Genomic DNA, 22,517 nt, shown 5'->3' with positions numbered 1-22,517 from the left:
TATATATATATATATATATAGTATTTATTTATTTTATTTTGTATTTTTTGAAAAGCTTGTTACATGATAAAATTGTGTTGTTTTGGGGGGGTCTAGCACTGATTACATTTTCATTTCATTGTGTGACGCTTTTTTACAACACAAATTTTTCAAGATAGGAGTTGCGTCTTTGAAATATCTTGAGGTACCAATAGGGCTGGGCGATATATCGATAAATCGCGGGTTTGTGCGATATAGAAAATGACTATACCGGGATATTCGAGTATACGTTCTCACGCAGTTGCTTTTAGCTACTGGCATTACACTACAGGCTCTCCTCGCTCTTTCTTGTCTGTCCTTCTCACAGACAGCAAGCGCACCTTCTTACAAACGTCACGTACTGTCACGTCATACGTCACATACGTATACGCCCTCGCGGAGCAGAGAGGTAGCGGCATGGGTAACGTTAGCTGTGATGCTAGCTCAGCCGTGCGAGTGGTAATACGAGAGAAATGAGGTGCGAATCTGTTAACAAATGAAGGAAGAATTAATTCCCAAGAAAAACAGCAGGGGGTCCATCGTCTGGTGGTGGTTTGGCTTCAAGTGGGAATATGTCGAAGAGACAACAGTAATTTGTCAAGTGTGGGGCAAAAGCTTTGCTACCAAAAGTAGCATTACTGCTAATATATAGCATAATTTGAAAAGTCACCTGCTAGAGAATGAAGCGTGCCTACTCCGCATTTCAACATCTCCATTCGGTGCCACACGCCTACACCATCATAATGCCAAGGCAAACCTTTCCAGATGAACACCGTATGAAAAAAATAGTGATTTTTTTAGTTGTGATTTTCTTCGCTGCTTGAAAGTTTAAAATGAGCATTTATTATTGCAGTATGAACAAGATTGTTTTAATGTAGACACATAGAATCATCATACCGGTGTGATTATATGTATCAAGTGTTCATTCAAGGCTAAGGAAAAATATCGAGATATAGTGTATCGTGTATCGCGATATGGCCTAAAAAATATCACAATATTAAAAAAAGGCCATATCGCCCAGCCCTAAGTACCATTGTATATCTATTCAAAATAATCCCTATGTTTAAAAATACCTTTGGAAATCCAAACTGATTGGAGGTGATCTGGAATTGGGTTGGACCTTTGAGGTTGTTTGGATTTTGTACTTAGTTTTTTTTTTTTCATTGTATTTTTATTGACATCCAGCATCAGAAATTTCTATCCATTACATCATATTCACATACATTGTATAGATGTTGTCTGTCCTAAATGTCAGAAGCATTTTTTTTATATCCCCATCATACCCCCCCAAAAAAGGAAAAAAAAAATAAACAAATAAATAAAAGTAGTATATACAAATACATCAATTAAATAAACAAAAATAAATAAATAAATAATACATTAATAATAATAATAATAAACGTAAATAAAACAAGATGAATACAAACAGATATATATATATATATATATATATATATATATATATATATACATATATATATATACATATATATATATATATATTTTATTTTTTTATTTTTATTTATTTTTTTTTATTTAAAGCAGTGCACTCTTTCGAAAAATTTCCTAGTGATGGTCTTTTTACAAGCTACCAATGGGATATTCATTAAGTGTTTATTTTTATTCAGCCAATCCTGAGTCCAAAAAACAAAGTTTTACTTTCAAGGGGTATTTCTTGTTTGAAAATATCCTGTAGAGCTTGGTGTATCGCTTTCCAATAGTCCTTTATGGTGGAGCAGTCCCAAAAAACATGGTAGTGGTTCGCGTTTGAATTCCTACAATTTCTCCCGCAGGCAGGGGAGTTATCATAATGAGACTTCTGAGAAGGTGTAATAAAAAATCTGATCAAACTTTTCCAGCCAAACTCCCTCCACTTGGGTGAGCTGGTACAAGTCCATTGATATTTCCATATTATTGTCCATTCTTCCTCCGGTATAGGTATCCCTCCTTCCTTCTCCCATTTTGTTTTAATATATGAAGTTGAGTATGATTTCATATTCAACAGACCCTTATACAGGCATGAAACAGTTTTATCAGTAATTTCTGATTTGTAGGCTTTTGTAAACAATTCAAACATATACTCGTCTTTGTGACGCTTTTCACCTTCATATTAACAAAATGCCGCAACCGCAAATATCGATAAAAATCTTGGTTTTCTAATATATATGTCCTTTTAATAGTTTCAAAGCTAAGCAATTTTTTTATCTTCCATTACGCTACATAAAGCTGTTATACCCTTAGATATCCAGTCCTTAAATCTTGAGTCTAATTTATTAGGTGTAAACTCTGTATCATAGGCACACCATTTAAGAACTGCAATATTGCTCTCGAGTTTGTATTCCTTTATGATAATTTTCCACACTTTAAGGGTCCCTTTCACCCATGGGTTATCAATGTTATTTATATGGGCTTGTAAATTGCTATCCGCCAGGATTGCTTGTATGGGGATGGAGGGAATTTCTTCTTCAATAATTTTCCATTGAGCAACATATGAAGGGTTGCACCAGCATATCACTGCTCTCATCTGGGCTGCAAAATAATAATATCGGAGGCAAGGTAAACCCCATCCTCTTTTGTGGTTGACCAATTGTAAATTTTTGAGTCAAACTCTTGGCCTTATACTTATGTATATAAACCTTGATAGCATGTTGTCCCATTCATTGAATTGGTGTTGGTTCATCTCTATTGGCAGGGTTTGGAACAGGTGCAGCAGTCTTGGCAGTACATTCATTTCAATGGAATCAATTCTAGAACTAAGGCTATAAAAAATAATTAAGTTCCATCTTGCTATGTCATATTTTATTTTTTTATGTATGGGTAGATAATTGTGTTTTGATAATTTTGTTAGATCTTTTGACAAATGAATGCCCAGGTATTTAAAAGACTCTCTTTGCCATATCAGGGGGTAACTACAGGTACTTCTGATTTCCCCTGGTGGGTTATAGTTATATGAGAGTAGATGGGTTTTACCTATATTAATTTTATAGCCTGACAGTTGACAATACATATCAAATGATTGCATTAATTTAGGGAGCGAGTATGTTGGGTGTCCAAGATAGACCAAAATGTTGTATCATAATTCCCTTAATATCTTCGTTTTGTCTGATAGACTGAGCTAATGGCTCCAGATATAATGCAAAGAGTAATGGTGACCATGCACATCCCTGTCTAAAGCCCCTTTCTAGGGTGAAACTGTTAAGTATCCACTGACTTTAATCCTAGCAGTAGAATTGTTATATAAAGTAGTACCGGTATAGTTTTAATGATTGTATCCTGAAAGCCAAATTTGTATAAAACTCTGTAAGAAAATTCCAATTGACCGAATCAAAAGCATTTTCAGCATCCACACTTATAAGAATTGCTTCAATGTTTTTTCTTTGTATATTATCCATAATATGTAGTGTCTTTATTATATTGTCTTGTATTTGACGTTGATGTATAAAACCTGTTTGATCATTATGTATCAATATAGGTAAGACATATTCTAATCCTTTGGCCATATAAGAATTAAATAGTTTGTAATGGACATTGAGAACCGATATTGGCCTGTAAGATCCACATTTGATTCTATCCTTGCCTTCTTTTGGTACAGCTGAAATAATTGCCTCCCTCCAACTAAGTGGCGTTTGTGCCTTTTTTAAGACCCAATTCAATGTGGGAAGTAAAACAGGTATTAATTCATTTTTAAAAATCTTATACCACTCTGCCGTGTAACCGTCTGATACTGGCGATTTACTTAATTTAAGCCTACTAATGGCAACTTTTAATTCATTTTCAGTTATATCTGCAGACATTGTTTGATTTTGTTTTTCACTTAAAATAGGTAAATTCAGGGAGTTCAGGAAGCTGTCGATTTGGGTTATGCTCCTACTAGAGACCTTGGAATATTAAGTTTTATAAAAATGTTCGAAGGCTTCCCGAATTTTGTTTGGTTTAGTTTGTATCCCTTTTGTTCTTGGATCCCTGATTTTATGAATTGTGTTTTCCGCTATCTTTTTTTTTAGTTTCCAGGCCAATATTTTCATAGACTTAGAGGCTCTTTCATAGTGTCTCTGTTTCAAAAACATTTGATTTATTTTGTATTTCTTGTGTGGCCAAAGTGTTAATTTCATCCCTAATATTTCTTATTTCCCTTAATATATCATGTGCCAAATTTAGTTTGTCTTCCTTCTAATTATTTTAGTTTTTTGTTTTAAGTCATCTGATTTTGTATTATCATGTTTTTTCTTAAATGAAGATATTGCTATAATTTTCCCTCTTAAAACAGTCTTCAGGGTGTCCCATAACATGGGAGGCGAAACTTCTCCTGTGTCATTGAACTACAAGAAGAGACTAATTTCAGATTTAATTTGTGTCTTAAAGGATGGAAAATAAGTATTTGGTCAACCATTCAAAGCCCTCACTGATGGAAGGAGGTTTTGGCTCAAAATCTCACAATACATGTCCCCATTCATTCTTTCCTTAAAACGGATCAATCGTCCTGTCCCCTTAGCAGAAAAACAGCCCCAAAGAATGATGTTTCCACCTCCATGCTTCACAGTAGGTATGGTGTTCTTGGGATGCAACTCAGTATTCTTCTTCCTCCAAAAACGACGAGTTGAGTTTATACCAAAAAGTTGTATTTTGGTTTCATCTGACCACATAACATTCTCCCAATCCTCTGCTGTATCATCCATGTATCCATTTTGGTATAAACTCAACTAGACGTGTTTGGAGGAAGAAGAATACTGAGTTGCATCCCAAGAACACCACACCTACTGTGAAGCATGGGGGTGGAAACATCATGCTTTGGGGCTGTTTTTCTGCTAAGGGGACAGGACGATTGATCCGTGTTAAGGAAAAAATTAATGGGGCCATGTATCGTGAGATTTTGAGCCAAAACCTCCTTCCATCAGTGAGAGCTTTGAATGGTTGACCAAATACTTATTTTTCCACCATAATTTAAAAATAAAATCTTAAAAACTGTAGGTGCATGGTCACTTAGATCTATCGTCCCAATTTCACAGGTACATATTTTATCTTTATCCTTCCCGAATGTTAGAAAATAATCCATACTTGTATAAAGACAGTGCGGAGCTGAGAAATAAGTATAATGCCTTCTGTCTGGGAAAAAGTCTCGCCTTATGTCAATTAAGCCTACTTCCTCAAAAAGTGGGTTTACTTTCCTACAAAGGGGTTTATAGGAAAGTAAACCCCTAGTTTTTATACTAGATGAGTCCAATTTTGGCTGTAAATATACATTTAAATCACCACCACAAATCAAAAGACCTTTGGTTTCCGTTACCAGAATATTGGTAATTTTTTGGAAGAAATTAATATCACTCCTAGGTGGTGCATAAACATTCAATAGGGTGATTGGGTTCCCATCTATCTTTCCCTTTACCAAACTAAATCTACCCTCCTTATCACCAATTTCCAGTACTTTTTCCAAATTTGTCTTTTTTGAGATGAGGATAGCAACTCCTCTCCTATGTCCTAATTTATATGACAAAAAAAACAAATGAGTGAAGCCCATTCTCTTTAATTTTACATGCTCCTTGTCATCCAAGTCTGTCTCCTGTAAATGTACTATGTGGGCTTGTTCTTTCCTCACCTTCGATAAGATTTTACTGCGTTTAATTGTGTTCAATAGCCCATTAACATTGAACGATACACATTTTACTTTTTCACTAGCCATGGGTGTAAGTGTAAGTGTACCAAAAAATATTCAAAATAAAACCTAGCAAGTCTACTCCCATGACGAAAAAAACTGAAATAACATAAATAAAACAAAACAAAATAACTAAAAATAAAAAAATACGGAAGACAAAAAAAAAGTGTAGTTCTAAGGCATGGGTCTCTAACAGATGACCCTGGGTTAGGCTAGATAAAACATGTAGCTGTGAGGGGAATCCTTTCCCATCTATGAGCAGAGGGCCCCCATCATGACACTTGGTAGAGAGAGAGAAAAAAATCCATGTTCATTACATAGACACATACCTTATTTGTATATATTCTCATCTAGTTGGGGTTATTATATATAGCACAAATGACTTTGAATGAATTTAAAGTCACCTGTTTTAGTTCTGTTCATCTTACCAACACTTTAAGAAGTCAATCAAGATTAACAGGTCCTCCGGAGAAGGCGATGATTATCTTCTGAACGCTTGCAGTCTCTCCTTGATGCTTTTTTCTGGCTCCTCACCTGTCCCCCTCCCGGGTCCTTCCTCCCATGGTCTCCCAGGCGGAACGGGACAGCTGACCCAGCAGGCTCTCCCTCGGCGTAATCACGCTGACTGGCCGCGGCTTGTCTTCTGTTTCCGGCGGGTCTTGGCGCCGACGCGTTCTTTCGATGTCGAGTTACGTAGTTACGGGGATCTCCAACATGTCCCGCAGCAATTTTCCCACAAACTCTGGCATGGACGGTCCCTCGGCTCCTTTGGGAACGTTGTATATCCTCAAGTCCTCGCGTCGGGATCTCCCTTAATAGTCGAGTAGTTTGTTTTCTTGCTGATGAATGACTTATCATTTTGTTCAACACGTACTCCACGTTTTGAATCCGGTCCTCTACCTTTTCGATTTGCTCCTCTGTGTCTGTTGTTTGTTGTTTAATGTTGGTGAGCTCGGATTTAATATCGTTCAGCTGTTCTTTTGTGTATTTTCAGAAGTTCCAAATCTCCTCCAGAACTTGGCCGTTAACCTTCAGTGTCCGCCTCCTTTAAGTGAGGGTTAGCATTTGTACCGCCATCTTGTAGCGTTACAAGTGAGCTGTTCGCGGAACATAGCTTTCCTCATTTACAGACTCTGCAACGACATTTCCTCGATTTCCTCCGGTTATACCCATTCTTGCCCCTTTTGTTTGTTCAGAGATTATCTGAAAATTTGGCATTTTGCGGTCTCAAGGGGCGAAATTACTTTTCTCAAAAGGGAGATGTTATTCTAAGCTGCCATTCAGTTTGATGACGTCACCGGAAACTGATTTTGTACTTAGATACCAGTTCATGCACAAGAGAAGCTAGTTGAGATGATGGACAAAGCCAGCGTACACTGCGCAAATAGTGAAACTCGGTTAAAAATTTATATCAAATTAAACTGTCTATAAGGAAACATTTTAATTGATATCAAAGAAACACAATATTAATGAGCCCCTAAACGACTCAAACTCTAGCCAAACTACTTCTGGCAAGATAGATCATGGGTCCACTATTATTTTCTATCTCACCTGAACAACTGCTTTGCTGCCAATCACCTCCAAGACTTGACCGCTCCTCTTGGTTCCGTCAGGCAAGGTCAGATGAACAATTTCAGCATATCTGGGGAACTAAATAAAACACATAATGGCTTCAACCACAACCAAATAGAAACCCTTGCAACTTGATTGATTGATTGATACTTTTATTAGTAGATTGCACAGTACAGTACATATTCCGTACAATTGACCACTAAATGGTAACACCCGAATAAGTTTTTCAACTTGTTTAAGTCGGGGTCCACGTTAATCAATTCATGGTAAACTGTTGCTAAACACTCACTGGCTGTTGAAAGAATGTGGGACGTAAACATTTCAAGATCATAATCACAATCAGATTTATTGGCCAAGTATGTTTAACACACATGGATATTAACTTGGTAGACTGAACTCTCTTTGTTCAATGGAAATATGACCAAAAATGCAACAACGACAAGAGACCACAGTACTAAAGACTGTGAAAATAAAAGTATTCAATAGTATTAAGTAACGATACCCATGTTTTTTCAAGATGGTGCCTCTAGAGTGGTTAATGCTTGTCAGAGCTCTGTGCTCTTGTGTAACCTCAGTTTGAGTTGTTGGTGTGTCCCTCTGTTTTAATGTGTTTTTTTTACTATTGGTCCCAGCCATTCCGTCGCACTGGAGTATAAGTCTCATTTTCGGGGGAAATTTATTTGATAAAACCAACACCAAGAATAGACATTTGAAAGGCAATTTAAAATAATAAAAGAATAGTGAACAACAGCTGAATAAGTATATGTTATATGACGCATAAATAACCCAACTGAGAACGTGCCTGTATGTTACTTAACATATTATGGTAAGAGATCATTCAATAATAACTACTAACAATATAGAACATGCTATACGTGACCAAACAATCTGTCACTCCTAATCGATAAATCCGATGAAATCTTCTTCCTCGATGTCGCTTCTAAACAACTCTGCCAACTCCAAAGGTATGTGCCGCTTCCTCTTGTCGTTTTCTGCTGCATATTCCACTACATCAGCTTGTAATCTGCAGTACATGATTTCCTTTTTGGTCCAATTTTGTTCAGCCTTTCCCAGTTTTTATAAGTTACCCGCAAAGATGAAATGATCCATTTTTAATAGCTATGGCAGTAGCATAAAGCATATAGCAGTTAGCATTTGATTGACCCACAATGCACTTCTGCCATGACACTCCCCCCGCCGAATTCTTATTGGTTGACGTGTGTGTGACGATTGCTGACATTTTTTTCGTCTCTTCCGCGAATGAGATAAATAATATTATTTGATATTGTGTAATCTGCAGTACATGATTTCCTTTTCGGTGCCATTTTTGTTCAGCCATCTCAGTTTTTGTAAGTTACCGACAACGATGAAATTATACATTTTAATAGCTACGGCTGTATCATATAGCATATAGCAGTTAGCATTCCATGACCCACAATGCACTTCTGCCATGACCCTCCCCGCCAAATTCTTATTGGTTGACGTGTATGTGAAGATTGCTGACGTGTGTGTGATGATTGCTGACATTTTCTTTGTCTCTTTCGCAAATGAAATAAATAATATTATTTTATATTTTACGGTAATGTGCTAATAATTTCACACATAAGTCGCTCCGGAGTACATGTCGCACGCCCGGCCAAACTATTGAAAACAACTGCGACTTATAGTCCGAAAAATACGGTGTGTATATATATATATATATATAGCATATATATATTTATAACAATGGAGCCGATGGGAGCTGCTCTATTCTGGCTAAAAAAACTTCAAAAAACCCAAACACCTCCATTAAGGTTTTATAAACATGATGTAAGTATATATGTAATGTAGTAACAAACACATTTAAAGGAATGTTTCATATTTACGTATTTTGATCATTTTAAACATACACAGCCATTAGTTTAAAAAAGGCTTTTTTTTCCTAACTCCATCACTGATTACTGCTTCACTGTAAACATTATGAGAACCAGCAATCAAAATAAACGATCACTTACTGTGGAATGTCTGCTGTCATCAGGGTGCCAACTGCTGGAATGTTATGTTTGCATTTAGAGGATAAATTACTCATATTAGAACAGGGGGTGAGCACAAACCGGTCTTTTCGTGTCCTTCTTGCCATTTCAGGGTATAAAATGGCTGTCAAAGTGTACCACTTGTCGGAATATGTCCTCGTCCTTTTTATATCCAGGTGGGAGGCAGGATTTATGAGCTACAATAAAGGTTGACGAGCAAAAAAACCAGGACGCAGCTCATCAGTCGATTATGTCAACATTCGCACTCAAGCTCAGCACCTTTACAAAAAAATGTATCTGCGTTAGCGTTTATAATATCAATATCACTAATACGTGGTTATAATCAAAACACAAAATGTAAATGGACTATTGTTGACATATTTTGTATGGTTATTTATTGGGGTTTATGAGAGGAATAGAGGATCTCCACTTGGCTCCGATGTAAGCAGACATTTGTTTCTCAGTTAGAATGCATTTTAAAAAATACATCCGTCATCATGTCTTTCATCATGATAGCCTTATTTGCTTCGAATCTGTGAGCTTTGATGACCTCCACTAACTTTTGCAGGACTCTGTCATGGCGCCATCTTTATCTGCCTTGTGATAATGCGGCTTTATGGCCAGAGAGGATGTGCTGCAAGCTGGAACTCAAGAGACCACTGAGGTGGCAAGGTTCTTCTTTTCCAAAAACACCGGTGTATGATTTGGGGGCTTGGGTATGTGTCATATGTGGACCCAATCAAAAAGCTCAGCTTGGGGAAATTTTCAGAGATTGGCCCGTGTGATGGTCTAGTCAGTAACGGTCTCCCAGTTTGTCCACCTACCCTGCGGGGATTGGCTCACCGACATGATTTTATAACCTTTGTCTTCCTCCGTCCTGATTATTATAACTTTAAAACACAATACGAATGAGTCAATACTGCTGTGTTAACATCAGCCAAGATGAGAAAGAAATTAATAGGTGCAAGTAGTCTCACCTTTACATTATCCAGAATCACCAGGGGCCCATTTACACCAGTCACCGTAGAATATGCTGGAAGAGAAGACAGTTTCATTGCTCATTTTGTCTCTCATGTCTGCTGAAATAAATGCAATAGCTTTAGGATTCTCATTTTCTTTAGTGGTTGAATGCAAGCAATCAATTCGGAAACAAGTGTACATACTTACAACATGCTTACAATGGCGGTGAATAATCACAAGCTGACCTTTAAGTGTATGACTTAAACCGCTTTCATGCACTTACAGGTCCAAATGTCACAGGCAGGCAAATGTCATAAAAATTTAAAACATTCACTTAATAAGGAATGGCATGACAATCACAATGACAGAGCAATCTTCTGAGTTCATGCTTAAAAGACTTAAAAGACTTATGAATAAAAATAACAATTATAAAAATAATGGGTCATCAGTAACGAGGGTGAGAGAAAAACACACATGGACAGAATGAACAAGAACTTAACGTGAGAAAGAAGATAAATAAAAACAAGGGCAATATAATGGTTTGTAAATTAAGTAGACATTTGGCTTGCTTCATTCAGTAATGCGGACGCTGTATCGATTCGTTGTGGTGAAGAAGGAGCTGAGCCGGAAGGCAAAGCTCTCAATTTACCAGTCGATCTACATTCCCATCCTCACCTATGGTCATGAGCTTTGATTGGGTCTCTGCTTTTTGCAGATGATGGGCTCCTGATGGCTTCATCTGGCCAGGGTCTTCAGCTCTCACTGGATCGGTTCGCAGCAGAGTGTGAAGCGACTGGGATATGAATCAGTACCTCCAAGTCCGAGTCCATGGTTCTCGCCCGAAAAAGGGTGCAGTGCCATCTCCGGGTTGGGGAGGAGACCCTTCCCCAAGCGGAGGAGTTTAAGTTCCTGGGAGTCTTGTTCACGGGTGAGGGAAAAGGTGATTGTGAGGTCGATAGGCGGATCGGTGTGGCGTCTTCAGTAATGCGGTTCCTGTATCGATCCGTTGTGGTGAAGAAGGAGCTGAGCCGGAAGGCAAATCTCTCAATTTACCAGTCGATCTACGTTCCCATCCTCACCTATGGTCATGAGCTTTGGGTTATGACAGAAAGGACAGGATCACGGATACAAGCGGCCGAAATGAGTTTCCTCCGCCGGGTGGCGGGGCTCTCCCTAAGAGATAGGGTGAGAAGCTTTAAGTTAAGCCGCTGCTCCTCCACATCGAGAGGAGCCAGATGAGGTGGTTCAAGGATCTGGTCAGGATGCCACCCGAACGCCTCCCTAGGGAGGTGTTTAGGGCACGTCCAACCGATACGAGGCCACAGGGAAGACCCAGGACACGTTGGGAAGACTATATCTCCCTGCTGGCCTGAGAACGCCTCGGGATCCCCCGGGAAGAGCTGGACGAAGTGGCTGGGGAGAGGAAAGTCTGGGCTTCCCTGCTTAGGCTGCTGCCCCCGCGACCAACCTCGGATAAGCGTAAGAAGATGTATGGATGGATGGATGGAAAATGCAGAACAATATTTTTGAGTGTCTGGAACAGATTATTTGAAATTACATCATTTTGTTATTGTAAAAATTGTTTCTGAAGTTGTGCTACGTTTTGGAACAGAAGTACAACTGTTTACCCCAAAGCAGATCTGAGCAATTATTTTGACCCGGGGGGGCCACATTGATGTAAAAAATGCATCTGGGGGTCAGTGTGTGTGTATAACACGCGCGCGCGCACACACACGCACGCACACACACACACACACACTCTTGCTGTAGCCTCAAAACTGCTCAGATTTGCCCAACCACATCCCTTCATCTAAACATGCTCTTGAAAATTCCGTTAAATGTAAAATAATGTCATTTAATAGCTCGCCCTTTCTTCGTGCAAATGCAACACACGCCATGCTTGCTATATTTTTACAAAGAAATAATAACTATACTTAGCCTACAAATTGCCAGAAGGTCTCAAAAGATATACATATGCTATTTACCTATGGGCGATGGTAATGTGGGGAAAATTGGGCTACATAATTATATAGAACCGCCTTTGCAATCTGTAAGTCTACAACATCTTAATGGCAGATGCAGTAACAGAATAGAAGGAAATTTGACTTGGCTATGCAATTACTCATTCATTATTGCAATCATGTTACATGCAGCCACAACACAAGGATAAGACATAAGCAAGAACAAATACATATCATGTGATTTTGAGTTACTTGAAATTGTTTACGTTTTGTTGAATTACCGGTACTAAAAATCCAGAGCCTTATGTGGTTTATTGTAGTTCAGGAGTTAGAGTTTGTTTTAAATATTTATTATCAATTACTATAAACATGAAATGTAAAAAACAGATTAATACATCACTGGATTAGGGATTATAGAATAGATTAGAATAGACTTTATTGATCCCTGGGGAAATTCAGCACCACAGTTTGCTCACAATAGACAATGATAATAATAAATACCAATAATAAATGATATATTATGTATGTATATAATATAAAATATATAATACATGAATAATATAAATATATTCTACATGTATTCTACATTTAAGTGCAGTCAAGGAACATATGCAGTAGAAACGGTTTATGGGGGAAAAAAATGGAAAAAATCTCTGGGTTGCTTTGACCATGTTTTTTCTTTGGTTTACAAATTAGTTAAAAACTGAAAATTACTGTCAAAAGGCAATATTTAAGGAAAAATTTTGCATGAATGTGAGTGAAATGCTCTCATTGTGAGAAGAAGGAACATTGGTCTGGGGAAACCTTTTATTTTCTGGTACCGCTCATCGTCCCCAAAACACTCACCCGCCTGCTCCTGATAAAACAGCGCCGAAAAGACCCCTTAAAAATCAAATAAGACTGCGAACAAACTACAAAGCTAATGCTGGCTGGGACAAGTATTATTTTAGATATTTGTGTTTGGACCACATCTAATTAAAACTAATGGTGGCTTTCTCAGGTGATAAAAAGAACAATGTACACTGTGCCAAACCGAAAACTGGTTACAAAGCCATGACAAGATCCGAACCATGGATTTTGTGAAGCATTCCACCCAGACATTGCATATTTCAGATAACCTCTGGTATCATGTATTTCAAATGGTATACAATGCTTTGATCAAGTGCACATTAAGGGTGAAAACAAAACCAGAAAAAGTATATGTAACTGAAAATTAATCAAATCTTCTAAAAGCATGTTAGAAAACAGCCTGATACAACCAAAAAATACCTTTTGGGCCACAATTTCAGATATGTCTGATTGAATCGGAATCTTTCAAAAAATAGTCTGGCTCAATGATCAAAAACAATTTAGACCCAAGAATAAATGTTATTTTGTATATTCATACTATATCCGTACTGTACTAGCCATACGGAGAAATTTTTAAAGTGCTAACTGCATATGATGGACTGGGAGCACATTTTTGCAATAGTGAAATGCTGAGCGTTATTGTTGTAGCAATGTCAAAGTTGCGCAGATCTACCTGCCTATTTGTCCTCCATCAAAGATTTTTTGCATAAAATGTTGATAAAATGTTTAGAGTCATACGGTTTTTATTGACTGACCATTTGTGTACCCTTGTAAAGACAAAATTAATGCTATTCATCTGATCTATGTTAATATTGCAGTAAATTTAGAAAAATATACCCTGTTATTACAACTTTGTGAGTAATCAACCATAAACCAAAAGTTGCCAAGTGTGAAGACTGCCAGAAGAGCAGCAGCAAAAAAAGTAGTGACGTGTTCCCACTTTGGTTTTATTAAGGATGTTGTCGATCAAAAAGCAGTGAAGTGCAAACACTGTCGACAAATAGTGTTTGTGTCCAATTTTTCCACATAAAATGATGTTACCAATGTATGTCACAAAAAAGAGAGACTCAGCCTACCGTACAAATAAACTCCCGACAACAAGTGCCATCATAAAGCACATGTAATTAACAGAATCAATTACAAACGCAACACAATATGGAAAGGACAGCTGCAAGAACTAAATGTGATAGTTTTGTTGTATGAATTAACTTTTTCATTAAGTACATACAAACATACATACATATATATACATAGACAGACATACATACATACATACATACATTATATATACACACATAGACAGACAGACAGATAGACAGATACATATCTATCTACAGCATGTCCATAAAGTCTGGGTACAGATGTGCGAATGGTTTTCAGATAAATTGGATGAAAATATCCATTTTAATAATGACTTTATGTTGTCATTGAAAATAATGAAATCATGTTAAAAATATTAATTATCAACATTAGAATTGAATAAAATATATTTTTTTGCAAAAATGTGTTTTAATCTTGGGTGCGTGGTCACTATAATCGAGTAATATGCATAATTTGCTATGATGAGATGATATTCTTTGAAAAGATTCAAAATATGTATACATACATTTTAAATAATCTTATTAAGGCTTCACGGTGGAAGAGGGGTTAGTGTGTCTGCCTCACAATACAAAGGTCCTGCAGTCCTGGGTTCAATCCCAGGCTGGGGATCTTTCTGTGTGGAGTTTGCATGTTCTCCCCGTGAATGCGTGGGTTCCCTCCGGGTACTCCGGCTTCCTCCCACTTCTAAATACATGCACCTGGGGATAGGTTGATTGGCAACACTAAATTGGCCCTAGTGTGTGAATGTGAGTGTGAATGTTGTCTATCTGTGTTGGCCCTGCGATGATGTGGCGACTTGTCCAGGGTGTACACCGCCTTCCGCCTGATTGTAGCTGAGATAGGCGCCAGCGCCCCCCGCGACCCTAGAAGGGAATAAGCGTTAGAAAATGGATGGATGGATGGGCATTTCCTATTAATTTGTATTAACATATATTTTTTTATCGTATTGTCATATGTTCAATTGTTGCTGCTTTTTGTACAAGGTATTTTGAGATTTGTTCAAGTGTCTACAGACTTTCAATGACTTTTTAAAATTAAAATCAACTAGCAATAAATCGAGCATCTTCTTCTGGTGTTATTATTTAATGTATTTGTGTTTACAGACTATTCTGCCCCTTGATGTCACTGACGTCACACTTGTTTCACACTGCTGCGCTAGTTGGACTTTCTCTTTTATAAAAGACGCCGTTGTCCTCTTAATACTTGCACATTTTGGTGACGGCTGTCCGCGGGTATATGTGCAATATCAATACAAATCACATCCACAGTGTTTCCCCCAGAAAATGTTAGTTTGTTCATCCAGGCTCGACTACTGCAACGCACTTCTTGTCGGGATCCCCAGCAAGAACATTCAGAAGCTGCAGTACATACAAAATAGTCCTGTGAGGATCCTGATGAGAGTGCGGAAACATGACCACATCACACCAACTCTCAAATCCCTTCACTGGCTTCCTGTTACACTCAGGATTGAATTCAAAATCTCCCTACTAACTCACCAGTGCCTCCATGGAAATGCCCCCCTCTACCTCAAAGAACTGCTCCCCCCCAAATCCTCCACACGACACCTTTGCTCCAAACAGGCTAACCTCCTCCAACCTCCACAGACAAAGCTACGAACTATGGGAGACCGGGCTTTCTGCTCCGCTGCTCCCAGTCTGTGAAACACTCTCCCTGACCACTTAAGGGTACCTCAGACTGCGGATGCTTTCAAAAAAGGCTTAAAAACCCATGTTTTAAAAAAAGCCTTTTTATAGACATGCATGTTGGTTCTAGCTATTGGGCTGTTTCCAGTTTTATATTTCATTTCTTTTTATTATCTTTTTATCATTATTATTATCATTACTATTTTTTACACTGTGGCACTTTGAAGTTGTTTGCTCAATGTTTATTTTGATTTTTTTACAAATGAAATCTATTATTATTATTAGTAGTAGTTAAGGTGGTGTCTCTACGGCGGACAGACCGGGGAAGGGGGTGGCTGGGTGTAAGGATCGGTGTAACTCGTCCTGTCGCCATCACGTCTCCCACCTCGTTGCAAACACCACATAGCCTGGGGGGCAATAGACTACAGACTGTGGTGAAGTAAGCCGGCTTTGTTGTGTGAAGAGGCCTAAAATTTTTGGCTGTGCTTTCAGCTTCATTTGCTAAATGGCAATATACGATATGTATCTCGATATTTTTTCCATAAAGCGAAAAACAAAACAGTCCTAGTTACCTGAGATACTAAGTATTTCATTATTATGCCACATGCTGACATATGTTCAACTCATCGTGCTTAATTTATTACAGCATTTGGGGAGCCTGTAGTTCATTTCAATTATCCATCCATCCATCCATCTTCTTCCGCTTATCCGAGGTCGGGTCGCAGGGCAACAGCCTAAGCAGGGAAACCCAGACTTCCCTCTCCCCAGCCACTTCGTCTAGCTCTTCCCGGGGGATCCCGAGGCGTTCTCAGGCCAGCCGGGAGACATTATCTTCCCAACGTGTCCTGGGTCTTCCCCGTGGCCTCCTACCGGTTGGACGTGCCCTAAACACCTCCCTAGGGAGGCGTTCGGGTGGCATCCTGACCAGATGCCCGAACCACCTCATCTGGCTCCTCTCGATGTGAAGGAGCAGCGGCTTTACTTTGAGTACCTCCCGGATGGCAGAGCTTCTCACCCTATCTCTAAGGGAGAGCCCCGCCACACGGCGGAGGAAACTCATTTCGGCCGCTTGTACCCGTGATCTTATCCTTTCGGTCATGACCCAAAGCTCATGACCATAGGTGAGGATGGGAACGTAGATCGACCGGTAAATTGAGAGCTTTGCCTTCCGGCTCAGCTCCTTCTTCACCACAACGGATCGGTACGTCTGCATTACTGAAGACGCCGCACCGATCCGCCTGTCGATCTCACGATCCACTCCCCCCCACTCGTGAACAAGACTCCTAGGTACTTGAACTCCTCCATTTGGGGCAGGGCATTTCAATTATGTAAATGTTAAATTGCTATCAACATGTGATAGCAAGGACCCTGCCATTCAAAATTAGGATGCTACATTACTAATGATTAATGTAACTGTAGCTGAAAAAATAGTACAACAACAATAGGAGACTCTTCATCCCTGAACACCATGGAGTTCATGTAGGCTTTATGATGAAGTTACATTATTATATCAACTATCAGAGACTCCGCTTTAGGAAACTCTTCATTTAACATAATGTTGTTTTTTGCTGCTTCAACACAGCTCGATGAACATAGAAAAATGTAAAGTGAAATATCAGACAGACAGAGCTTTGCTGTCCGTAACACAAACATACACGCACACACAAACAGCAAAATGAGTTAAAGTTACGCTAAAAGCTAATTAGCCTTCACCTCAAGGACTGCGAGCGAGCTGAACTGCTGTTTATGTTTCTATAACGTCAACGGGCTCATAGTGATGTTACTCGTAGTTGACTGAGAGGTGTTTATTATAATTTGGGAAGAGTCCACTGCCTGATGCTTACCTGCTAAACACCTATCTGCTCATCAAGATGATGGAGCACTGACTCCATGAGCTTTGAATACACACTGCTGATTGGCTGTTACCGCTGTGAATACGCACTGCTGATTGGCTGTTACCTCTCTGAATAGGCACTGCTGATTAGGTGTTACCGCTCCGCGTGTAACCAATCAGATGGTTCTGTGGGTGGGACAATGCTGGGTGCTGCAGAAAGTACTGACTGAGACAGTGGCAGTACGAAATGGAGCAGCTTTTTAAGACTTTAGCTTAGGCAGCAGCTGTTTGTTGTTAAGGCGGCCACCTTAGCAACAAAACGCTGCGGGAAACCCTGCGTCCACATCGCAGACATGCTGCCAACCCTCTAAACAATGGCGGGCGTTTTGTTTACATCCGTTTTTGGTATCGCTGTTTTCGGTGATCAAAGTATTTTTTTGGTAGTCAAGTTTTTGGGTAAATTACTTGTCAGTATTGCGCAAATAATAGGCTATATATATCCATTCCTGCAGTAATGGCCTGCTAATATTAATGTTTTATGTTTGCGCAGTTTGGATTTGATAGCAGTTTTTCCCATGTTTGCCAACACACTGTCTGTGCCTGAAAGGTGATTGGCAAAAAATGAAGAAGTGTTGTTGTGTGTGTGGGGAAGCGCAAACTCACGAGACGAACGTGTTTACACTGGAAGCAAAACCTGTTGGAACTGTGCCGTTGTTTGTTATAAGATTGGTAATAAAAGCTAAACATAGTGTCGGGCTTTGTGTGATTACTTCTGGAGTCTACAACATATTCAATTAATTTTTTAGTAGAAAAAAAAAAGCTTCTATTTACAAGGTGTGGCTGTAATAAAAATGCTGTGGCGGCGCGCCACTTCCAAGTACATCAAGGGGAAACCCTATATATATGTATATATACATAGCCTATTATTTGTGCACTATTGACTAGTGATGCAGCGAAAATTCTGTTGCCCAAAAAAAAAAACTGAGCACAGGAACAGCACTGCCAAAACCAGCTATTGTAATGGCGAGGGTCACCATGTTGTAAACAAATAAGTAAGCAATTTGTCAAACAGTTTAAGAACAACACTTCTCAAGGCATTTAGGGATTTCACAATCTCGTCTCTAAAATCATCAAAAGGTTAAGACAATCTTGAGAAATCACTTGAATGCCCGTGACCTTGGATCCCTCAGGAAGTACTGCATCAAAAATAACATCAGTGTGTAAAGGATATCACCACAGGGGCTCAGGAACACTTCAGTTAAAGTAGTTAAAGTTAAAGTACCAATGATTGTCACACACACACGAGGTGTGGCGAAATTATTCTCTGCATTTGACCCATCACCCTTGATCACCCCCTGGGAGGTGAGGGGAGCAGTGGGCAGCAGCGGTGCCGCGCCCGGGAATAATTTTTGGTGCTATAACCCCCAATTCCAACCTTTGCTGCTGAGTGCCAAGCAGGGAGGTAATGGTTTCCATTTTTATAGACTTTGGTATGACTCGGCGGGGGTTTGAACTCACAACCTACCAATCTCAGGGCGGACACTCTAACCACCAGGCTACTGAGTAGGAAATCACTGTCAGTAACTACAGTACGTCGCTACATCTGTATGTGCAAAGTAAAACTCTACTATGCAAAGCAAATGCCACTTAACACCCAGAAACGCTGCGGGCTTCCACTGTGCATCAGTCCCTCTAAGATGGACTGACGCAAAGTGGAAAAGCATTTTTTGGGAAACTGTGAATGTCGTGTCCTCCGGAACAAAGAGGAAAAGAACCACTGGATTTTTCTCAGCGCAAAGTCCAAAAGCCAGCATCTGTGATAGTATGGAGGTGTATTAGTGCCCAAGGCATGGATAACTTACACATCTGTTAAGGTATCAATATTGCTGAAAGGTACATACAGGTTTTGGAGCAACATAAGCTCCCATCCAAGCAACGTTATCATGGACGCCCCTGATTATTTCAGCAAGACAATGCCAAACCACGTGTTACAACAGCATGGCTTCATTGTAAAAGAGTGTGGGTACTAGACTGGCCTGCCTGTAGTCCAGACCTGTCTCCCACTGAAAATGTGTTGCACATTAGGAAGCGTAAAATACGACAACGGAGACTGTTGAACAACTTAAACTGCACATCAAGCAAGAATGGTAAAGAATCCCACCTGAAAAGCTTCAAAAATTGGTCTCCTCAGTTGCCAAACATTTACTGAGTGTTGTTAAAAGGAAAGACCATGTAACACAGTGGTAAAAATGCTCGCGTGCCAACTTTTTTGCAATGGGTTGCTGCTGCCATTAAATTCTTGGTTAATGATTACAACAAACCCTGTTTCCATATGAGTTGGGAAATTGTGTTAAATGTAAAAATAAACAGAATACATAGATTTGCAAATCATTTTCAACTCTTATTGAGTAGAAAAAGCTACAAAGACAACCTATTTGATGTTCAAACTGATAAACATTTTTTATTTTGCATATAATCATAAACTTTAGAATTTGATGCCAGCAACACGTAACAAAGAAGTTGGGAAATGTGGCAATAAATACTGATAAAGTTGAGGAATGTTCATCAAAACTTATTTGGACATCCCACAGGTGTGCAGGCTAATTGGGAACAGGTGGGTGCCATGATTGGGTATAAAAACAGCTTCCCAAAAAATGCTCAGTCTTTCACAAGAAAGGATGGGTCAAGATACACCCCTTTGTTCACAACTGCGTGAGAAAATAGTCAAACAGTTTAAGAACAACGTTTCTCAAAGTGCAATTGCAAGAAATATAGGGATTTCAACATCTACGGTCCATAATATCATCAAAAGGTTCAGAGAATCTGGAGAAATCACTCCACGTAAGCGGCATGGCTGGAAACCAACATTGAATGACCGTGACCTTCGATCCCTCAGACGGCACTGTATCAAAAACCGACAACAATCTCTAAAGGATATCACCACATGGGCTCAGGAACACTTCAGAAAACCACTGTCACTAAATACAGTTTGTCGCTACATCTGTAAGGGCAAGTTAAAGCTCTACTATGCAAAGCAAAAGCAATTTATCAACAACACCCAGAAGTGCTGCCAGCTTCGCTGGGCCTAACCTCATCTAAGATGGAATTGATGCAAAGTGGAAAAGTGTTCTGTGGTCTGACGAGTCTACATTTTAATTTTTGGGGGGAAATTGTGGACGTTGTCTCCTCCAGATCAAAATGGAAAATAACTATCCGGATTGTTCTGGGCGCAAAGATCAAAAGCCAGCATCTGTGATGGTATAGGGGCGTATTAGTGGCCAAGCCATTGGTAACTTAAACATCTGTGAAGGTACCATTAATGCTGAAAGGTACATACAGGTTTTGGAACAACATATGTTGCCGTCCAAGCAACGTTATCATGGACGCTCCTGCGTATTTCAGCAAGAAAATGCCAAGCTTCGTGTTAAAACAGTGTGGCTTCATAGTAAAAGAGTGCGGGTACTAGACTGGCCTGACTGCAGTCCAGACCTGTCTTCCATTGAGATGTGTGGCGCATTATGAAGCGTAAAATACGACAGCGGAGACCCCGGACTGTTGAACGACTGAAGCTCTACATAAAACAAGAATGGGAAAGAATTCCACCTGAAAAGCTTCAACAATTAGTTTCCTCAGTTCCCAAACGTTTATTGAGTGTTGTTAAAAGAAAAGGTGATGTAACACAGTGGTTGAACATGCCCTTTCCCAACTACTTTGGCACATGTTGCAGCCAAAAAATTCTAAGTTAATTATTTGCAAAAAAAAAATCAAGTTTATGAGTTTGAAGATCAAATATCTTGTCTTTGTAGTGCATTCAATTGAATATGGGTTGAAAAGGATTTTCATCCAACACAATTTCCTGACTCAAAAGAAAACAGGGTTTGTATTTGTAAAAAAAATATATATACGTTTTTCGGTTCGAAATATCTTATCTTTGCAGTATATTCAATTGAAAATAAGTTGAAAAGGATTTGCAAATCATTGTATTCTGTTTTTGTTTACGAATTACACAACGTGCCAACTTCACTGGTTTTGGGTTGTGTACAAAATGTTCATTGTGGCGGCTTTTAAGGAGAGTAGGCTCGTAGCAAGGAATTGAGGGATTTTGCAATCTACGGTACGTAAAATCATCAAATGGTTTAGAGAATCTGGAGAAATCACTGCACATAAGCGATGATATTACGGACATTTGATCCCTCAGACAGTACTGCATCAAAAACTGACATCAGTGTGTAAAGGATATCACCACAAGGACTCAGGAACACTTCATAAAACCACTGTCAGTAACTACAGTTGGTCGCTACATCTGTAGGTGCAAGTTAAAACTGTACTTTGTAAAGTGAAAGCCATTTATCAACACCCAGGAACGCCGCTGGCTTTGCTGGGCTCGAGCTCATCTAAGGTGGACTGATGCAAAGTGGAAAAGTGTTCTGTGGTCTGACGAGTCCACATTTCAAAATATATTTGGAAACTGTGGACGTGGTGTCCTACAGAACAAAGAGGAAAACAACCATCCTGATTGTTACAGGCGCAAAGTTCAGAAGCCAGCATCTGGGATGGTGTGGGGGTGTATTAGTGCCCAAGGCATGGGTAACTTACACATCTGTGAAGGCACCATTAATGCTGAATGGTCCATACTGGTTTTGGAGCAACATATGTTGTCATCCAAGCAACGTTATCCTGTACGCTCCTGCTTATTTCAGCAAAACAATGCCAAGCCACGTGTTACAACAGCGTGGCTTCGTAGTAAAAGAGTGCGGGTACTTTCCTGGCCCGCCTGCAGTCCAGACATGTCTCCCATCAAAAATATGTGGCGCACTATGAAGCATAAAATACGACAACAAGACCCCAAAATGTTGAACAACTTACGCTGTACATCAAGCAAGAATGGTAAATAATTCCACTTTCAAAGCTTCAACA

General features: G+C 39.3%; 1 protein-coding gene across 1 annotated transcript in view; it reads right to left on the bottom strand.

Annotated features, from left to right (window-relative positions):
- Window positions 1-22,517, bottom strand: part of atp6v1ba (ATPase, H+ transporting, lysosomal, V1 subunit B, member a) — a 158,683-nt gene that overhangs the window by 97,115 nt on the left and 39,051 nt on the right. The window contains exons 2-3 of the mRNA XM_061911041.1: window positions 10,230-10,285; window positions 7,220-7,318 (exon numbers count right to left, since the gene is read on the bottom strand). Coding sequence (XP_061767025.1) covers window positions 7,220-7,318; window positions 10,230-10,285 — 155 coding nt within the window. The remainder of the gene's footprint in view (window positions 1-7,219; window positions 7,319-10,229; window positions 10,286-22,517) is intronic.

Source organism: Nerophis ophidion, linkage group LG09, assembly GCF_033978795.1.
Source record: "Nerophis ophidion isolate RoL-2023_Sa linkage group LG09, RoL_Noph_v1.0, whole genome shotgun sequence".
NCBI classification, from domain to species: domain Eukaryota; kingdom Metazoa; phylum Chordata; class Actinopteri; order Syngnathiformes; family Syngnathidae; genus Nerophis; species Nerophis ophidion.
The sequence above is the reverse complement of the archived record's forward strand: the minus strand, read 5'-3'. Positions and strand labels throughout refer to the sequence as shown.